This window comes from Dipodomys merriami, unplaced genomic scaffold (genome assembly GCF_024711535.1).
Source record: "Dipodomys merriami isolate MVZ:Mamm:240054 unplaced genomic scaffold, mDipMer1.0.p SCAF_45, whole genome shotgun sequence".
Lineage (NCBI taxonomy): Eukaryota > Metazoa > Chordata > Mammalia > Rodentia > Heteromyidae > Dipodomys > Dipodomys merriami.
The window spans coordinates 9,766,947-9,783,186 of record NW_027206013.1 but is presented as its reverse complement, the minus strand read 5'-3'; the positions used below and the strand labels follow the sequence as shown (position 1 = coordinate 9,783,186).

General features: G+C 60.6%; 2 protein-coding genes across 2 annotated transcripts in view; both read left to right on the top strand.

Moving 5' to 3' along the window:
- The window catches only part of Kiaa1671 (KIAA1671 ortholog), a 64,541-nt gene extending 59,774 nt beyond the window's left edge, over positions 1-4,767 (top strand). Inside the window, 1 exon segment of the mRNA XM_069994632.1 lies at positions 1,070-4,767. The gene's annotated coding sequence lies outside the window, so the exon portion shown is untranslated.
- Positions 4,768-7,621: 2,854 nt separating this feature from the next.
- On the top strand, positions 7,622-11,048 carry Crybb3 (crystallin beta B3). The gene is made up of 5 exons (XM_069994633.1): positions 7,622-7,699; positions 8,351-8,469; positions 9,270-9,402; positions 9,782-9,924; positions 10,883-11,048. The coding sequence occupies exons 1-5, from the start codon at positions 7,622-7,624 to the stop codon at positions 11,046-11,048; spliced, it is 639 nt and encodes a 212-aa protein (XP_069850734.1).
- Positions 11,049-16,240: the final 5,192 nt, after the last annotated feature.

The window sequence follows — 16,240 nt, the reverse complement described above, 5'->3', positions numbered from 1 at the left end:
GAGATATGGCTGGAGTGGTTGAGCACTAGCTGAGAGCCAAGGGGGTGGGGGACATGGAGCCCTGAGTCCAGGATCTGGTGCCAGCATGCGCAGTGTGCAGCAGTGTGGTGAACAGCGATCCTCTGGGGTGCAGGGCTCATCCCAGGCCAATTAGCAAACCCCTCACCTCAGCCGTGGCTCATTTCTTTGTGGCAGTTTTGAGATCCAGAATTCACTGTTATCCCCCACAATCCATTTCAGGAAAATTAACCTCAAGTTCTTGTAATGAAATCAGACTTCCCCTGTTTCCCATCCTCCCTCCCAGCCCAGATCTCCTCCTGACTTGAGATTTGTAAGGGATGCATTCTTGGGGAGGAAGAATCTGAAACAAACAACAACAACAAAAAACAACCAACAAAAAAAAAGATCCACATGATTTTTTTTTCCTTTTGTGCCAGTACTGGAGCTTGAACTCAGGGCCTCTTGCTCTCACTTGGCTTTTTCACCCAAGGCTGGTGCCCTACCACTTGAGCCACTTCCAGCTTTTTGTTGATTCATTGGAGATAAAAGTCTCTTGAAGCCAATCAACAGTGGCTCATGCCTGTAATCCTAGCTACTCAGGAGGCTGAGATCTGAGGATCATGGTTCAAAGCCAGCCTGGGCAGGAAAGTCCGAGAGACTCTTATCTCCAACAAACCTCCAGAAAACCAGAAGTGTGCTGTGGCTCAAGTGGTAGAACACTAGCCTTGAGCTGAAGAGCTGAGGGACAGCGTCCAGGCCCAGAGTTCAAGCCCTACCGCCAAAAAAAAAAAAAGTCTCTTGGATTTGTTTCTCGAAGCTACCTTCCAGCCACAATCCTCAGATCTCAGCCTCCTGAGTAGCTAGGATCACCTGCGTGAGGGACCACCGGCACCTGGTCTAGTTATTTTGACGGCGGTGCTGGGGATGGGAAGCCAGCACCTGCACGCTGAGCATGCCCCCGAGTGACATCACACACCCAGGCCAAGGCCAGAGGCCTAGTGATGGAGAGAAATGGGGGTGGGGGGGGGATGCTCCGTCTGCTGAACCCAGATTGCTCTTTCTACTCCAGGTGTGGGACACCGCCAACCTAATCAACAGAAGCCTTAACTGTGACCATCAGACCCCTCGGAAGAGGCCACAGCCACCGTTCCTCCCTGCGCCAAGCGTCATGTGCCTGGGCCCTTCCTGTGGTCTGCAGACCACCTCACACAGGAAGGCCCGCCCTCCGCAGATCACCTCACACAGGAAGGCCCGCCCTCCGCACTCACCTGCGGGGCCCCGCAGACAGCGCTTGTGGCAGGGCGGTGCACGCGTGTCATCCTGGCCGCTCAGGAGACCGAAGCAGGACTGGATCTCAGGTTCAGTGCCAGCCAGACCTGGGCCTACCTACGGAGACCCTAGCTCAAAAAGACGCGTTTGCATTTCTACCTTGTTTCGACGCCTTCATCGACACCAGGCCGTCGCCCGGGGCTGGGCCCGCTCCGAAGACACCTGCTCCTCCCCGGCAGGGCTCTCTGGAAGACATTGCTAAGGGGGCTCCAACTGTGCCCGTCCTGCGGGGGTCTCGGCCCAGGACACTGCCATGGGACTTTTGATTGATTTTTTTTTTTAAGTCTCCCCAACAGGTTCTCTTTTCAGCATCTGAAATGGATTTTCCTTTCCAGAGTCTGAGTCCCTCCAGCAGGCAGGGCGCTGCGGGTACCCTGCTTGTTGGCTTTTGGAGGCGATGAAGCAATAATTGAGCAATCCTCTTTGAAACTTGACAATGGACATTCGCTAGATTAGACGACGGGGAGACGGCAGTTCGAGTCCTGGGTTTCGCAGTGTCCACTTGAGGTTATCTTACTCTTCTCTGAGCTGCCGAAACGTTGTAACTGTCCCCCAGGCTTTTTGCACGGGGGGCTCTGATTTCTGGGTAGAGACCTTTGTCCCTCAACATCTAGGTTCACAAATGGCAGCCACATTACAACTCCATCATCTTATTCAAAGCCCTTTTTGGGGGGAGCGAAGGGTTCCCCAGACCAGAGACTCTGAGCAGAGGTACCAAAGGAGAGGGGATGAGATGTGAGGCTCAGCTCGCCTCCTTTCTTGTTTGTCTGTTCTTGCTGACGGCAAGCTCTGAGGAGTGGCTAATACCTCTGGGGACTCATAAGCACCAGCCTCCTGTACCCCCAAACCCAGATCCGTAAAGACGTCTCACCTATACCTGCCCGGCCTGGGGTTGCTATCTGCCGGGTGCCAGCCTTGCCCAGGAGACACAACCCGGGGAGGCCCTGGGGTGGCCTCGGGCTGGGCATCCTGATGGACCTGTGCATGATGCTCATTAGAGCCCTGCACAGGGTCCCCCGGCCACCCCACCCGGCTTCCCGAGACCCGGAGCCGGCCTTGGTCATTGCGCTACAAGTGTCAAAACTCACCCTCTTTCCCCCTGCCCACCTCCCCACGAGTCTCCATTTCCCGCTCTGTCACATCTCCCTCTGTCATCTCTCTTTTCTTGCTTTTCTCCCGCTCAGGTGGAGTGGACAGGGATAGCAAATCCTGATTTCCTCCAGGCTCAGCAAACACCTGTGTGCAGTGCCAGGCATGCAGGTGTGCACGCATGCACGCGCACGTGTGCACACACACACACACACACCACCCCTGCTGCCCCTAAAAGCCCCATCACCTACCCAGCCTCGCTGCCCCAGCTCAGTGCCAGCTTGCATTTCCTTCCTTTCCTGAATTCAGGGCCAGTCGGTCCCCTGTAGCCGTTAGGGGAATGGGATTCCACAGCAACACTTGCTTTGTGTATCTGCTTCGAAGACCCATTCTGTGCTTGCTCTTCAATGGATTTTGGCAGAGTGGCTTTCTGAGCACATGGCTGGTGTTTGACCCCCACATCCTCTCCTTCCCCCGGGAAGGAGAGATTGTCCTGTGTGCCCTGCAGGATGCTTCGTGTCCAGGGAGCTGTGTCTTTGTCCCAGTGAGGAAAACACCCACTGGGAAGTGAGAGGGGCCTCGGGCATCCTTGCACGGCTCGGCTGGCGGCAGACATGTTTGATTCCAGGTGCATTGGTTGTATCCATCGCCTGGAACCCAGCCAGGGTCCTTGTGACCTCTGAGGCCCTCTGTGGCTCTTCCCACAATTCAGGGTGCTGGTGACCCCTGAGGGGCCCTGCAAAGACCCAGGCGCACAGATGAGCGGGCTGTTGATTTCTCCTCTATGCTGGGCGCACTCCCCGGGTCTGAGCCTCTGGCTGCATGCAGGCTCATTGTCCTCCCTTTGCCTTTGGAACTGTGTCTCCCCTTACTATGCCTTGCGTAACATGCCTTAATCGAGCCTACCCCCGTGTGACGCTCCTCCAGATGGCTGTTCTCAGAGGAGAGAGCCTGGTGCAGAATGCAGACTGGCGGGCAGCCCCCTCCCGCAGGCCCCTCCCCCTCCTGCAGGCCCCTCCCCCTCCCACAGGCCCCTCCCCTGCCCCTCCCCCCGCCCCTCCCCCCTCCCGCAGACCCCTCCCCTGCCCCTCCCCCTGCCCCTCCCCGCTAGGACAGCTGCTGCCCTTTCCATATGTCTGTATCTTCTCCCTGCTGCCTTTACCATCTCTGGCTGAGAGGCATGGTGGGGGGGGGGATCCCTTTGGCAAGTGAACCCCCAGAGCTTGTAGGAGGGAAGCTCAGGGTCTTGGGAAGATGGGGGTGGGGTGAGGTGCTAATGTGACAGCTGGGGTGGTGTGGGGGGAAAGCCAGGCCAAGAGCATCCCCAGGGGAGCCAACCACACCTTCCGATGGCACCCAGGTGCATTTCCTTCCACGTGTCTGGGAAGTGAGGCCTACAGCAGGAAGCCACAAGGAAGAACAGAGCAGGCCCGAGGCCTGAGCCGCGGCCCGGGCCAGGGCAGACTCTTCTACCCCGGGCCCCCATCGCCACCGTCTCCTCTTGTGCTTTTGAACTCTTTCACCCGAAGCCCCCCCTCCCCCAGATGGTACCCCCGGAGTGCCTGAAAACCCGAGGACCCCCTCCCATCAGTGCCCCTTCAGCTACGGGGGCCGGGATGGGCCCCTGGGCCTGGAGGCCTCTCCCCCCTTCTTCCGTGACTGACCCGTGACAATCACTGGTGACATCCTGTCACCTACAAATCAGGCCTGCGGCCTGAGGAGAGCTTGTGATGTTGACCCGTGTCCCACACCACCGCCTTATGCAGGAGGGGCTCACGGGACCGCTGTGGCCGTGCCACCAGACAAGATGCTTCTGTGTCGTTTCCTAACTCACGCCACAGCCCCGGGGGCCCAGCGCATCCCCAGTGGCCGCGGGCCCCACGCTTTGTGAAGCAGGATGGGGGAGGGGGGCGAGCCATACATATAGTCTATATTTTCCTAATCGTTTCTTCTGGCACCAAAAGACTACACATGCCATGACCCCAAGCTCCTGGCTCCAGGATCACGGACGGAAGGCAGACAAAGCCACAGGCTACTTTACCCGCAGCCTGCCTGCACCGCTGACGATCCCCCTAGGAAAACAGAACAAAACTTTATATTTTTAATGGGAAAAAATAATAAAACCGCAGTGTGGCTTCTTGGAGCTCCCAGAGTACTACTGATTGTGCAAGAGAATTTTGTTTTCTGGTTTTGGTTTTTCTTTCTCTCTCATCTCTATAAAGAAGTTTCTTTGTGGATTGGATGAGCAGCCGGAAATCCGGCCGGCGGTGTCCATGTGATGATGAGCCCCGTGTGTTAGGACGCTGCGATCCGACTCTGAAAATTGCAAATAAAGCTTTGTTACATGTTTATGTTGGACAAAGCCGGTCTGTGCCTGGGTGTGCCCGGCTGGGCCTGCCCTCTGCTCTTCCGTGGCTGGGCAGTGGGGTGGGGGGGGGAGGAGGGCAGGAATCAAGCTTGGCTGGCTGGCATGGGGTTCTGGGGTGGACATCTCAGAATGGAGCCCTACCAAGGCCTGCCTTCCATTGTCACCTCCAGACTGCATCAGGTGTCGGCATCCCCGCCCCCCTCGGGGTGGGCTGTGCCCTCAGAGATCCAGGCAAGGACAGAGGCATAGTTACCACAGCATGCCGGGAGACGCCAGGATGTACTGGGAAGCCCCGTCTCCCACCCCCCATGCTCACCCCCAAAAGTGCTTTGCTTAGGTTGCAGATTGGCTCCTACAGACGCCTCACAAATGTACCCACAAACACAGCTGGGTGTCGGTGGCTCACACCCGGTACCCCAGCTACTTAGAAGGCTGAGATCGGAGGAGCGCAGTTCAAAGCCAGCCTGAGCAGAAAAGTCCCCGTGAAACTCATCTCCAGTTATCCACTCAAAAACTGGAAGTGGTGCTGTGGCTCAAGTGGTAAAGCGCTAGGCTTGAGCAGAAGCACTCAGGGACAGCATCCAGGCCCTGAGTTCAAGCCCCCAACCGGGTTGTGGGGGGGGGAGCAAATACTCAGCAATGGTTCCTGGGGTCCTCTGGGGACCCGACAGTCGGCCATGTGGTCCCTGCCGCTGCCATCTCCCGAAGTGTCCACCAGATGGCAGCAGGAGTCTGGCCTTGCGCTGTCGCAGGGGCCTGGGGCCTGGGGCCCTACCCTGAGGTTCCGTCCACATTCATGGAGCCCCAGGACCTTGAACCCGGCCCTCTGAAACCAGGCAAATATATAGTTTTTCTGCATCTAGTTGTTTCTGTCAGGCGTCCATCAAAGCTGTGCAGAAGGAATCCAGGCACTCGCGGATGGACAAAGGGGTTGGGGGTCAAATGTCATCCAGAGCACACAAAACCTACAAAAGGAAACCCAGTTCCTTTAACCCATTCACAACTTTCTTCCTCCCTGAGTGAATTATCGCTTATTAAGTGCCTGTTGCAGGCCAGGTGCTGATGGCTCACACCTGTCAGCCCAGCTCCTCGGGAGGCTGAGATCTGAGGACTGAGGTTGGAAGCCAGCCTGGGCAGCAAAGATGGGGACTGTTGTCTCCAATTAGTCACCAAAAAGCCAGAATGGAATGCTGGCTCAAGTGGTAGAGCACCAGCCTTGAGCAAAACGTCTGAAAGTTCCCAGGACCAGCACACACATGCACATGCACATGCGTGTGCGTGCACACACATACACACACACACACCACCTGTTGGAGGCAAAGTTACACTTGATTGGATAAGTTGTCCAGGCTGAGCATTATAGTTCCCTCTGTAGAGGGTCGAGCCCAAGGCCCTGTGGCAGATTCCCTCCCCGTCTCCCGTCCCCCCAGTGTCCTCAGAGGTGAAGACCACTCTGGCTCTCTAATAGGCTCAGACGAGGTGAGCAAGGCCAGCCCGGCGCCCTGCACGTAGTAGGGCTCTGAGAAATGCTTGCTGTTGTCTGTCCGAGTGGCCGCTGTGAAGAAGGCTCTGTGACAGCCTCTCACTGTAGAAGCAGGTGCATGCCCAATTTGGATGATGAGTTTGGGGAGATCTGGGGTCCCCTTTATTTCAGAACTCCTTTCTAGGGGGGGTCAGGTATCCTAAGAGCACTGAGAACGCAAAGGGAGAAGGCTCGGGGGAGCAGGAGAGCTGTGTACCCCAGACCCCTGACCCCAGGAAGCGCTCAGAGGCCCTGACAGAGGAGACAGGCGCGGGGGGCCGCCCGGGGCTTGCTATTGGGGTGCAGTGGCCCGGGAGGAATGGGGCGGACAGGACGCTGGCTCAGCAGGCCCCGATGTGCTGGGCTGTCAGGATGCAGCCATAAATAGCTGGGTGCTGGAGGCCGCCCAGCGTGAGCCGCCCCTCTGCCGGTCCTTCCTGAGCTCCAGCGGCAGGTGCATTCGGGGACACGGGGCAGGGGTGGGAACTGGACCCGGGCCCAGACCGGGCATCGCTCGTGGGTGGGGCCGACAGAGGGGGCCTAAGACGGGGAAGGGGAGATCCCCTGTATGTCAGAGGGTGGGGGCTGGGGTCTGAACCCCGGGCACAGGCTGGGAAGGGGGGTGGTTTAAAGACTGAGAAGGGGGGTGGTTCAAAGAGTGAGTAGCTGAGGAATGGAAATGAGGCGCGGATGTGGGTGCCCATGTGTGTGTGTGTGTGTATGGGTGGGATGTGTGTGTGCAGGGATGTGTGTTTGCCGAGTGCACACTCACCGGGCCAGGCCTCTCACGTGGGGCCCGCAGGGGCCTGGGTCACGTGTCGCCGCCTGTCTGGCGGTGGCCTGTGCACAGCAAACACGCCAGAATTGCTCGTGGAACGAGTCACAGGCCGCGCGGCCTAGGGCAGTTGTGCAAGGACCGCGCCCTGACGCGGCTTTCTCCGCGTGTCCGCGTCCCGGCCCCCCCCGCAGGCTGAGGGCCCTGGCCCAGCACTGGCACGGCAGGGGGAGGGAAGGGGCCCCAGCGGGGGCGCCTCGGGCTGAGTCTGCTGAGCCCCCAACTCAGGCCCCAGCTCTGGTCCCTTCCTTCCCCCCTCTAGAAAATGGGGTCCCTGCTCCCACCATTCAGCCTCATCTGCAGCCCCCCCCAGCAGGGGCTCCACGGGTGTTTGTTGAATGACTGAGTGGTTGAGTGTCGATCATGGTGACCGCAGCGGAAGTCCTTTCTTGGCCCGTGGAGTTCCGCTGCCTCACCCACGGGGCCCCGTGTCCCCGCACCTTCCCCTTTACCTTGAAGGCCGAGAGTTCCCGGGGAGATGGCGGAGCAGCAGCACGGTGCCCAGGAGCAGGCAGCGGCCGGCAAGAGCCACGGAGGCCTGGGGGGCAGCTACAAGGTAACGCCCTTCCACCATCCATCGGGAGGGGAGCGCGCCCGGGCCTGGGGGCCGCTTCCGGCCAGCCCTCCCTCCCCGCCACACGGTGGGGGGGAGGGAGGGTGTCACATACACCCTGCCCGCCCCTTTGGGGGACAGAGTCACTGGGTTCCAGCAGATGTGGCTTTGAGCTCTGTCTCTCCTGTGTGACACCGGCCTAGTTCCTCACCCTCTCTGAGTTTCCTTTGGTGGCTTGGCCATCTCCGGGGCCTTTGGTGAGCCCATCCATGCGGGGGTGTGTGTGAGGGTGTGGGGGTGAAGGAATGAGACGGAGCCAGGAAAGGCCATCGTAGAGAGCCTGGCGCCTGCTCTTCCTGGGATGCTGAGCCGGCCCAGGGCCTCCGAAGGCGGCAGAGCCCTTGAAGAGCCTGCACACTCAGAGCTGCTTGCCTGGGGGGTGTGGGGGGGAGGCTGGGCTCCCCTGGGCCCCTCCCCACTCTCTGCTTTTCCCTCCCCGTCCAGGCCGCCCCACCTGGCAAATTTCCAGTCTGTGGATGGCTGCCTGCCTGGAGCCCGGCGGCCACCAGGGGGCGTGGTGGGGCGGGGTGGGGGGGGCGGCGGCGGAGGACCCCCCCCGCAGGGCGGGGTGACCCCCTGCTCTCCCCCCTCCAGGTGACCCTGTACGAGCTGGAGAACTTCCAGGGCAGGCGGTGTGAGCTGTCGGCCGAGTGCGCCAACCTCACGGACGGCCTGCTGGACAAAGTGGCCTCCATCCAAGTGGAGTCCGGCCCGTGAGTGCCCGCGCGGTCCCCTCCCTGCCTCAGTCTCCCCCTGCGAGAAAGGAGGGCACGGAACCACCACCGGCGGTCTCCCCGTGTCTGTGGGGCGTGCGGGCCCGGCGGGGGGCAGCCAGCTCCCCGCCCCACACGGACGCCGCAGGGCCAGACCCGGGCTAGGGGCTGGGTGTGGTGTTACACGCTTCTGCGCCTGTGTGTCAGCAGATGCCTGGCCAGGGGCGGGGGGTCTCCAGGCCCGAAAGCCGCAGCTCAGCCGGGGCGCCCGGGGCTCACGTCGGTCATCCTAGCTACTCAGGAGTCTGAGAAGTGAGGATCATGGTTCGCAGCCAGCTCAGGCAGAGTCCATGAGTCACGAGACTCTTCTGTTGTTTTTATTTTGTATTTTGGTTTTGGCCAGTCCTGGGGCTTGAACTCTGGGCCTGAGCACTGTCCCTCAGCTCTTCAGCTCAAGGCGAGCGCTCTACCATTTGAGCCACAGCGCCACTTCCGGCTTTTTCTGCTTATGTGGTGCTGAGGAATCGAACCCAGAGCCTCATGCATGCCAGGCAAGCGCTCTACCACTGAGCCACCTTCCCAGCCCTCCACGAGACTCTTATCTGCAGTACACTACTCAGAAAAAGCTGGCCGTGGCGCTGCGGCTCAAGTGGTAGAGTGCTAGTCTGGGGAACAAAAAGACTCAGGGACGGCGCCCAGGCCCTGAGTTCAAACCCCAGGACAGGCAAAAATGGGGGGGAGGGTGGGGTCTCCCCTTAGTCCTGGTCCCCTACGCCCAGCTGCTGCCTGTGCCCCGGCAGGTGGCTGGCGTTCGAGCGCAGGGCCTTCCGCGGGGAGCAGTTTGTCCTGGAGAAGGGAGATTACCCGCGCTGGGACGCCTGGTCCAACAGCCACCGCAGCGACAGCCTGCTGTCCCTCCGGCCGCTGAGCATCGTGAGCCCCACCCCGGGGGTCCCTGCCCCTCCCCGTGGGGGGCCCATCCCCCAGTTCAAGCCCCACGACCCACCAAAGACAAAAGAAATCGCTCACCGGAAGCCACACAGCCAGCCCCGGGCCAGCCCTCCGTCCCCTTAGAGGGCAATGGGATGGGCCGGGAAACCAATCATTACAACATCATGGTCTTCTGCCACCTGCTCTGGGCCTCAGTTTCCCTCTCTGGGTTGAGACCCAGAGGCCCCTTTCCCTCTTATTGTGGCTCTGAGATTCCCGGTGCGCCTGCTCTCAGGGTGTCTCCTGGGCCCCCCCTTCCCTCCTGCAGTGGGTTTGGGGGTGACCCAGCCCTTCTTCCCCGGGATCTGATCTCGCCCCCCAGGACAGCCCGGATCACAAGCTGCACCTGTTCGAGAACCCAGCGTTCAGTGGCCGCAAGATGGAGATAGTGGACGATGACGTGCCCAGCCTGTGGGCTCACGGCTTCCAGGACCGCGTGGCCAGTATCCGCGTCATCAACGGGACGTAAGGGACCCCGTCCCCACGTGTTCCCCCGCCCCGGCCTCCTGCCAGCCACACTATCCATTCAACAGACTGTTGAATGTTGGACAAGTGTGGCGGTGCACGCCTGTCATCCCGGCCCTTGGGAAGCTGAGGCAGGAGAATCTCTAGTCGCAGGCCAGTTTAGATGACAGAGCCAGAGCGTGTGGGGGGTAGCCCAGTGGTAGAGTGCTTCCTTAGCATGTGAGACGCCCTGGGATTCGATCCCTGGCACTTTGAGTACCACAAAGCCCCCACCTGGCAGGGTCTGTGACCCACGGTCCCGTGGAGATTGACAGCTGTCAATCACCTGAGCAGGACACAGGACAGGCTTCTCACCACCCTCCTTCTAGGCGTGATGTCACCCAGGGTCACGTTGCTGGGCGTGGTTCCTGGGCCCTGGTCATCCGCTCAGCGACTCTGTCCTTTGGGCCTGGTGTTGGGGCTGGATGAGGAAATGTGTTCCAGGCTTACTGTGCGGACACCCCGGAGTTCTGAGAACCCCAAGGGGATCTTGATTCAGCCTAGGGGTGGAGATGGGGGGCAGGAGGGGCCACATGGAGAAAGAGACAAGAAAACTGCATTAGGAAGGATGGAAAGGGCCAGGCTGTCGGTGGCTCACGCCTGTCATCCTAGCTACTCAGGAGGCTGCGATCTGAGGATCGCGGTTCAAAAGCCAGCCCCGGGCAGAAAAGTCCACACGCTTCTTACGTCCAATGAACTACTCAGAAAAATCCAGAAGTGGTGCAATGGCTCAAGTGGTAGAGCGCTAGCCTTGAGCACTAAGACTCTCGGGGACAGCGCCCAGGCCCTGAGTTCAAGCCCCAGGACCAGCAAAACGAAACAAAACCAGAGGATGGGAAGGAAAAGGCAGCAGGAACAGAATCCCAGGGCTCAGAGGCACCGTGTCTGGGGGCTAACCCCTTGCGGCCTCCCCCGGCAGGTGGGTCGGCTACGAGTTCCCGGGCTACCGCGGGCGGCAGTACGTGCTGGAGCGGGGGGAGCTGCGCCACTGGAACGAGTGGGAGGCGGGCCAGCCGCAGCTGCAGTCCGTGCGCCGCATCCGGGACCAGAAGTGGCACAAGCGGGGCTGCTTCCTCAGCAGCTGAGCCCGGGCCGCCGCACCGCAGCGCACCGCCGCGCAGGGCCGCCCCGGCCGCGCCCCGCCCACCTCCTCCCCGCCCAGAACCTGCTCAATAAAGCCTGGGGTCCCACCCCCCCTGCCATGCCGCTCTGTCTCTTCTCCTGGGCCGGGCTGGAGGGTCCGGAGACCCCCCCAAGCACACGTGGAGGGCCGGGTGGACGCCGGGGACCGGTTCTCAGCAAGGCTCGTGCGTCTCCCGCCATGACTGTAGCGTTGTCTCCCTCCACCGGAACCTCTGTGCCTCCATTCCTGACCCACACATCGGTCTGTCCGTCAACTATCCATCCCTCCCTCTACTCATCTGTCCACCCGTCCTTCCAGACATCCCGTACCCACGCACTTATCCATCCATCCCCCACCCATCTGTCCATCACACATATCCATCATCCATCATCTGTCCATCATCCATCCATCCATCCATCATCCATCTACTCATCTGTCCACCATCCACCATCTGTTAATCCTGCTCCCCGCACCCCCCCCCCCATGCACCTGTCTTCCTCTCCCGGATCTCCGTCGTCACCAACACTGCTGGGCATCATGTCCGCAGTGGGTGTCTGTCCAAGGCCTCGGGCCCAGCGTACTAGGACCTGGCCTTTGGGTGGGGGCGAGGGAGAAGCGCGAACACGTAGGTTTGGACCAAGTAGGTTTGAAAGTCCCCAGTGCTGAGGGAGAGCAGCAGTTGTGGGGTGTGCTGGTGACACTGGGCGCAAGACACGATGGAGGGGGAGAACATTCCAGAACATTCCAGAAAGAGCCGGTGGAAGCCTGAGGCAGGACGGTGCCTGAGTGGTGGGGAGAAGACCCGGGACCCGATGGGTCTGGGATGGAGTGAGGGGGAGGCTGGGGGCCGGGGTGGAGGCCGGTCCCCCCCCCATCCCCGGCCTCTGCGGAGCCTCTGCGTCCCGTGGGGTGGTGGGGGCCGGGGGGGGACACCGTGGGGGCTGACAGCGGCTGAGGGCTGACTTTTCCAGCGCATTCAGGGACCTCCGTCTGCCCACCGGTTCGAGCCCAGCCTGCGTGTGTTGCGGCCTTGCTCTCCCTTGGAGCCCCCGTCAGCCCCCCCCCCCGGTCCCTCCGGCAGCGGCGGGTGCAGGGGGGACGGGAGACCCCCAGGGAACAGGACACCCGGCAGGGAAGCTGACTCGCACCCCGGCAGCCGCTTGGCTGTGTGCTTCGGTGGGCGGGGCAGGCCGGGCGGCCTCGGGGGGGTTTGGATGGACTGGGGCCGCCCAGCCATCAGGTGGGAGAGGGCTGAGGGCCAGCGGGGGGGGTCCCGCGGGCCTTCCCCCGGGCCGGAGGCCTTCCACACTGCGGTGTCAGTGCCGGTAATGGGCCAACCTGTGTTCCCCCGCGCCTGGTCTCCGTGCACAGCCCCCAGGCCCGGGCCAGGCATTGCGGCTGGAGGGAGGCTCGATGGGGGGCCGGTGCAGGGAGGTGGCCTCCCCCCCCCCCCCCGGCCAGGGGCAGTGCTAGGGCTGGAGCTGGGCTGACTCTAGATGTGGGGCTCAGTGGGACCCCCAAATCTAGGACAACTCAGGGTGGCCAGTGGTGCACAAGCACCCCCGCCCAAAGCCTCCAACTCCCACCATAACGACCTGCCAGCGAGGCCTCCGAGACTGACCGTGCTCGGCCCTCCCTGTGGGAGGCTCAGAGAGGGCAAACCAAGCGCTGGCGTCACACAGCCAAGGGCTCCAAGGGCCAACTCGATGGCGTGCTGCCTGGTACCCCGGCCCCCCCGCGGGGGTCAGAGGCTGGGGGCTGGGGGAGGCCTCCATCCACGCTGGGAAAGCCCTGGAGGCCATTCCGTGCCCTTCCCCCGCAGCGATGGCGCGGTGTCCTCCCTGCTGCCGGGCCTCACTTCTCCTCGGTGCATCGGCCCAGCTCTGCTGCGTAACAAACAGCCCCAGGCCGGCTCCTCTCCCGGGTGCCGCCCCACGAGGCCTCCCCGCAGCTTCCCCACAGCTCGCTCCCCAGCCTGGGATCAAACCCCAGGAAGACCCCGCGCTGCCTCCCTTCCCCGGACCCCTACCGCCCACCCTCCCATCCCAAATGACTCATCCTCCTGGAAGAGCCGGGACCTGGCATCTCCCGCTTCGCCTCTGCCTTATCGTGGATTCAGCCCGCCCAGCCTGCTCTGTGCACCGAGCCCAGAGGGCTCCGGAGCAGCCCCCGGCTCTGCTTCACCCAGCTCGTTGTTTAAATAAGCCAATGGCTCAGGTCACGCTAAAAGCCAAGGGCTTGGAGATCTGAAGAACCCACAGGTGGGTGTGGCGAGGCACGCCTCTAACACCAGCCAGCAGTCAAGGCCTGGCTGGACAGAGGAAAGAAAGACGATGTATGGTGAATGTGTGTGAGGGTGGATGAATGAATAGATGAGTGAATAAATGGATGGGTGGATGGATGGGGGATGGATGGATGGATGGATGGGTGGAGAGAAAGGCTTTGTTTGCTGGTCATCTCTGTCCTGACGCCTATTCTGAACTAGAGGCTGCAAAAGAAAAATACCAGGCCAGGAGTTACTCTGGAGGCTGAGATCTGAGGATTGTGGTTTGAGGCCATCCCAGGCAGGAAAGTCCATGAGTCTCTTATCTCCAGTTCACCAGCAACATGGCCAGAAGTGGAGCTGTGGCTCAAGAGGTAGAGCACAAGCCTTGAGTGGAAAAGTTCAGGGAGAGCGCCCAGGCCCTGAGTCTAAGCTCTAGGATCGACACACACAAAGAAAGCTGGAAAGAAGGGAGGAAGAAAGGTAGGGGAGGAAAGAGGGGAGGGAAGGAGAGACAGAAGGCCTAGCCCCATGTTTCTGACCACGTGGAGGGTGAATGAGTCAGCTGTGGCTGTGGGAGCTTCCTGGGGTTGGGGCTCCTGTATTGGGGCCACAGAGCAGCAGGTTTCCCAAAGAATCCCCCTTGAGAGTTTTCGTCTCCATGCTCTGGAATACCTGGACCCTCCCAGGCGGAAGGAAGAGGAGTCTTCTGTCGTGGGGAGGGGAGGAAACCGAGGCGGGGGAAGGGCTGGGGTGAAACCGATGCTTTTCTAGTCCCCAAGTCCAAAGCTGTCGGCTTCACTCTTGTTGCAGACACTGAACTGGACGGGCGGGGGGGCCTGGCAGTGGATTTTCATGGTAAAATACTCGCAGGGCGTGTCCCTTCAAGGGTCTGTGACATGGGGCCGCCATCTCCACCATTGGCCCCCAGAGCCCCGTCCTTCCAAACGCAAGCTCAGTCCCTGGCACCTGCCCCCCCCCCGGCTGCGTGTACCACCCTGGCTGGGAGCTCTCCTTCTCTAGCAGCCCCCAATAGGCAGAATGTTCGCCCAGTACGCTCCTTTCCACAGCTTCGCACGCTCCCTTCCCAGCAACACCAGGTCCATGTAGTAAAGGCAGTAAATAATCAGCCCCCACCCCCCTTTACCTTGGGATGCACTGCTCTGGGGCTGCTACCCCATATAAAGCAGCAAGAGCCCCTTAGAGCAACCTTCAGGTCTGGGCAGCTGCAAGCTCCTTATTACTAGGTGGACGGTAGCCATGAATCCTAATCCACCATGATGAAGCCCCTGGCCTTCAAGTCCACACCAGGTCTCCGCCTTCTAAACCTCCTAGATAGACCGCCTCAGACAATAGCCAGCACTACGTCTCTCTTGGGAGAAGGGGTCTTGCCCGTCCCTTTCCCAGCAATAAACCTTTTCTTTGTTCTGTGTACCTGGATGTCTGCGTGGTTCTCTGGAAAAGTCTAATTCACTCTAACATGGATCATCCTCCATTGTTCTTGGGGGCCCACGACACTGACTCCCACAAAACCTTGGCACAGTGCAGCCAGGTGATCGCATGACTTCCAATTCCCTCCCTCTTAACAGCCGAGTAATATTCCACTCCGCGTACTAGTTCTGTGTAGCAAGGGCTTACTCGCACCTTCTCCGCCTGTCCACTCCTGTGACGGGGGGCCTGGAAGGTGGGCACGCAGGCTTCCTGCCTTCTGTTCTTCGGGGCAGCGTGGGTGGGGTTCCTGGGTCCTGCAGTCTTCCTGTGTGTGTTCTGTGCACAGCTCTCCACAGCAGCTGCCATATTTCGCCCCCTCCCTCCCCAGGTTTCTGTTGTCCCCCCCCCCCAGCCTGTGGTGTGTTGTCATCATCTAGAACAGGACACAGCCCTTAGGATGTGTCGGTCCTGGGATCTGCAGACCCCACCTGCTGATGGAGAAAAGGAAAATCGAGGGCGACAGGGGCCCAGAGAGAAGGAACGCGGGTGCACACGTGAATGTGAGGTACACGTGTGTGTCCGTGCGTGCTGTGAGCATGCACGTGTGGACGGGGTGGGGGTGGAAAGCGGTATCTACAATCCTAGGTTTCCAAACCCAGCATGGCTCCTGACCTTGGCCTCAAGGTGAAGCGAAGGCCTGGTCTGCAGAGGCGGTGTGGTGGGGGGAGGGACAGGAAGTGCCCACTAGTGCAGTGCGGTTGGGGAGGGACAGGAAGTACCCACTAGTGCAGTGCAGTGGAGGAGGGACAGGAAGTGCCCCCCAATGCAGTGTGGTAGGGGGAGGGACAGGAAGTGCCCCCCAGTGCAGTGTGGTGGGGGGAGGGACAGGAAGTGCCCACCAGTGCAGTGCGGTGGGGGGAAGGACAGGAAGTGCCCACAGCCATAGCGTGGTGGGGGACAGGAAGTGTCCACCAGCACAGTGCAGTGGGAAGAGATCCCGGAAGTTTCTCCAGACCTCTGTGTCCAGGATCCCAGGGGCCCTGAAGAAGTCTACTTTCTTCAGCGGGCCTCCTGGGCCCTGCCTGCATGCCCGGGACCCTGCCCACCGTGGCTCTGGGCTTTGCAGGCCACATCTAAGCAATGAGACCTGCTTTGGGAGACTCTCTGAACGCACAGATCCAGCTCCCCAGCTCTCCTCCATGCTGTGTTTCTGGGCTAACTTCTCTCCCTGGATGGGCCAGGCGGGGGGCCATCTCCTGCCTAACCCTGACCCCTAGAACACAGCTTGCACAGACTGCAAGTCCAAGAGGTATTATTTATTGTATGGGTAGATAGATGGATGGATAGGTGGATGGATGGACAGACAAGCAGGTGAATGGATGGGTGGGTGGAGAGACAGACAGTGGATAGATGTACGGACACTGAGTGGATAGATGAATGAATGGGTGGGTATGTGGATG

Coding starts and splice junctions, on each gene's coding strand:
- Crybb3 (XM_069994633.1), top strand. CDS start 7,622: ATGGCGGAGCAGCAGCACGGTGCCCAGGAGCAGGCAGCGGCCGGCAAG. Junction 8,470..9,269: donor ATCCAAGTGGAGTCCGGCCC/GTGAGTGCCCGC, acceptor GTGCCCCGGCAG/GTGGCTGGCGTTCGAGCGCA. Junction 9,403..9,781: donor CCCTCCGGCCGCTGAGCATC/GTGAGCCCCACC, acceptor CTCGCCCCCCAG/GACAGCCCGGATCACAAGCT.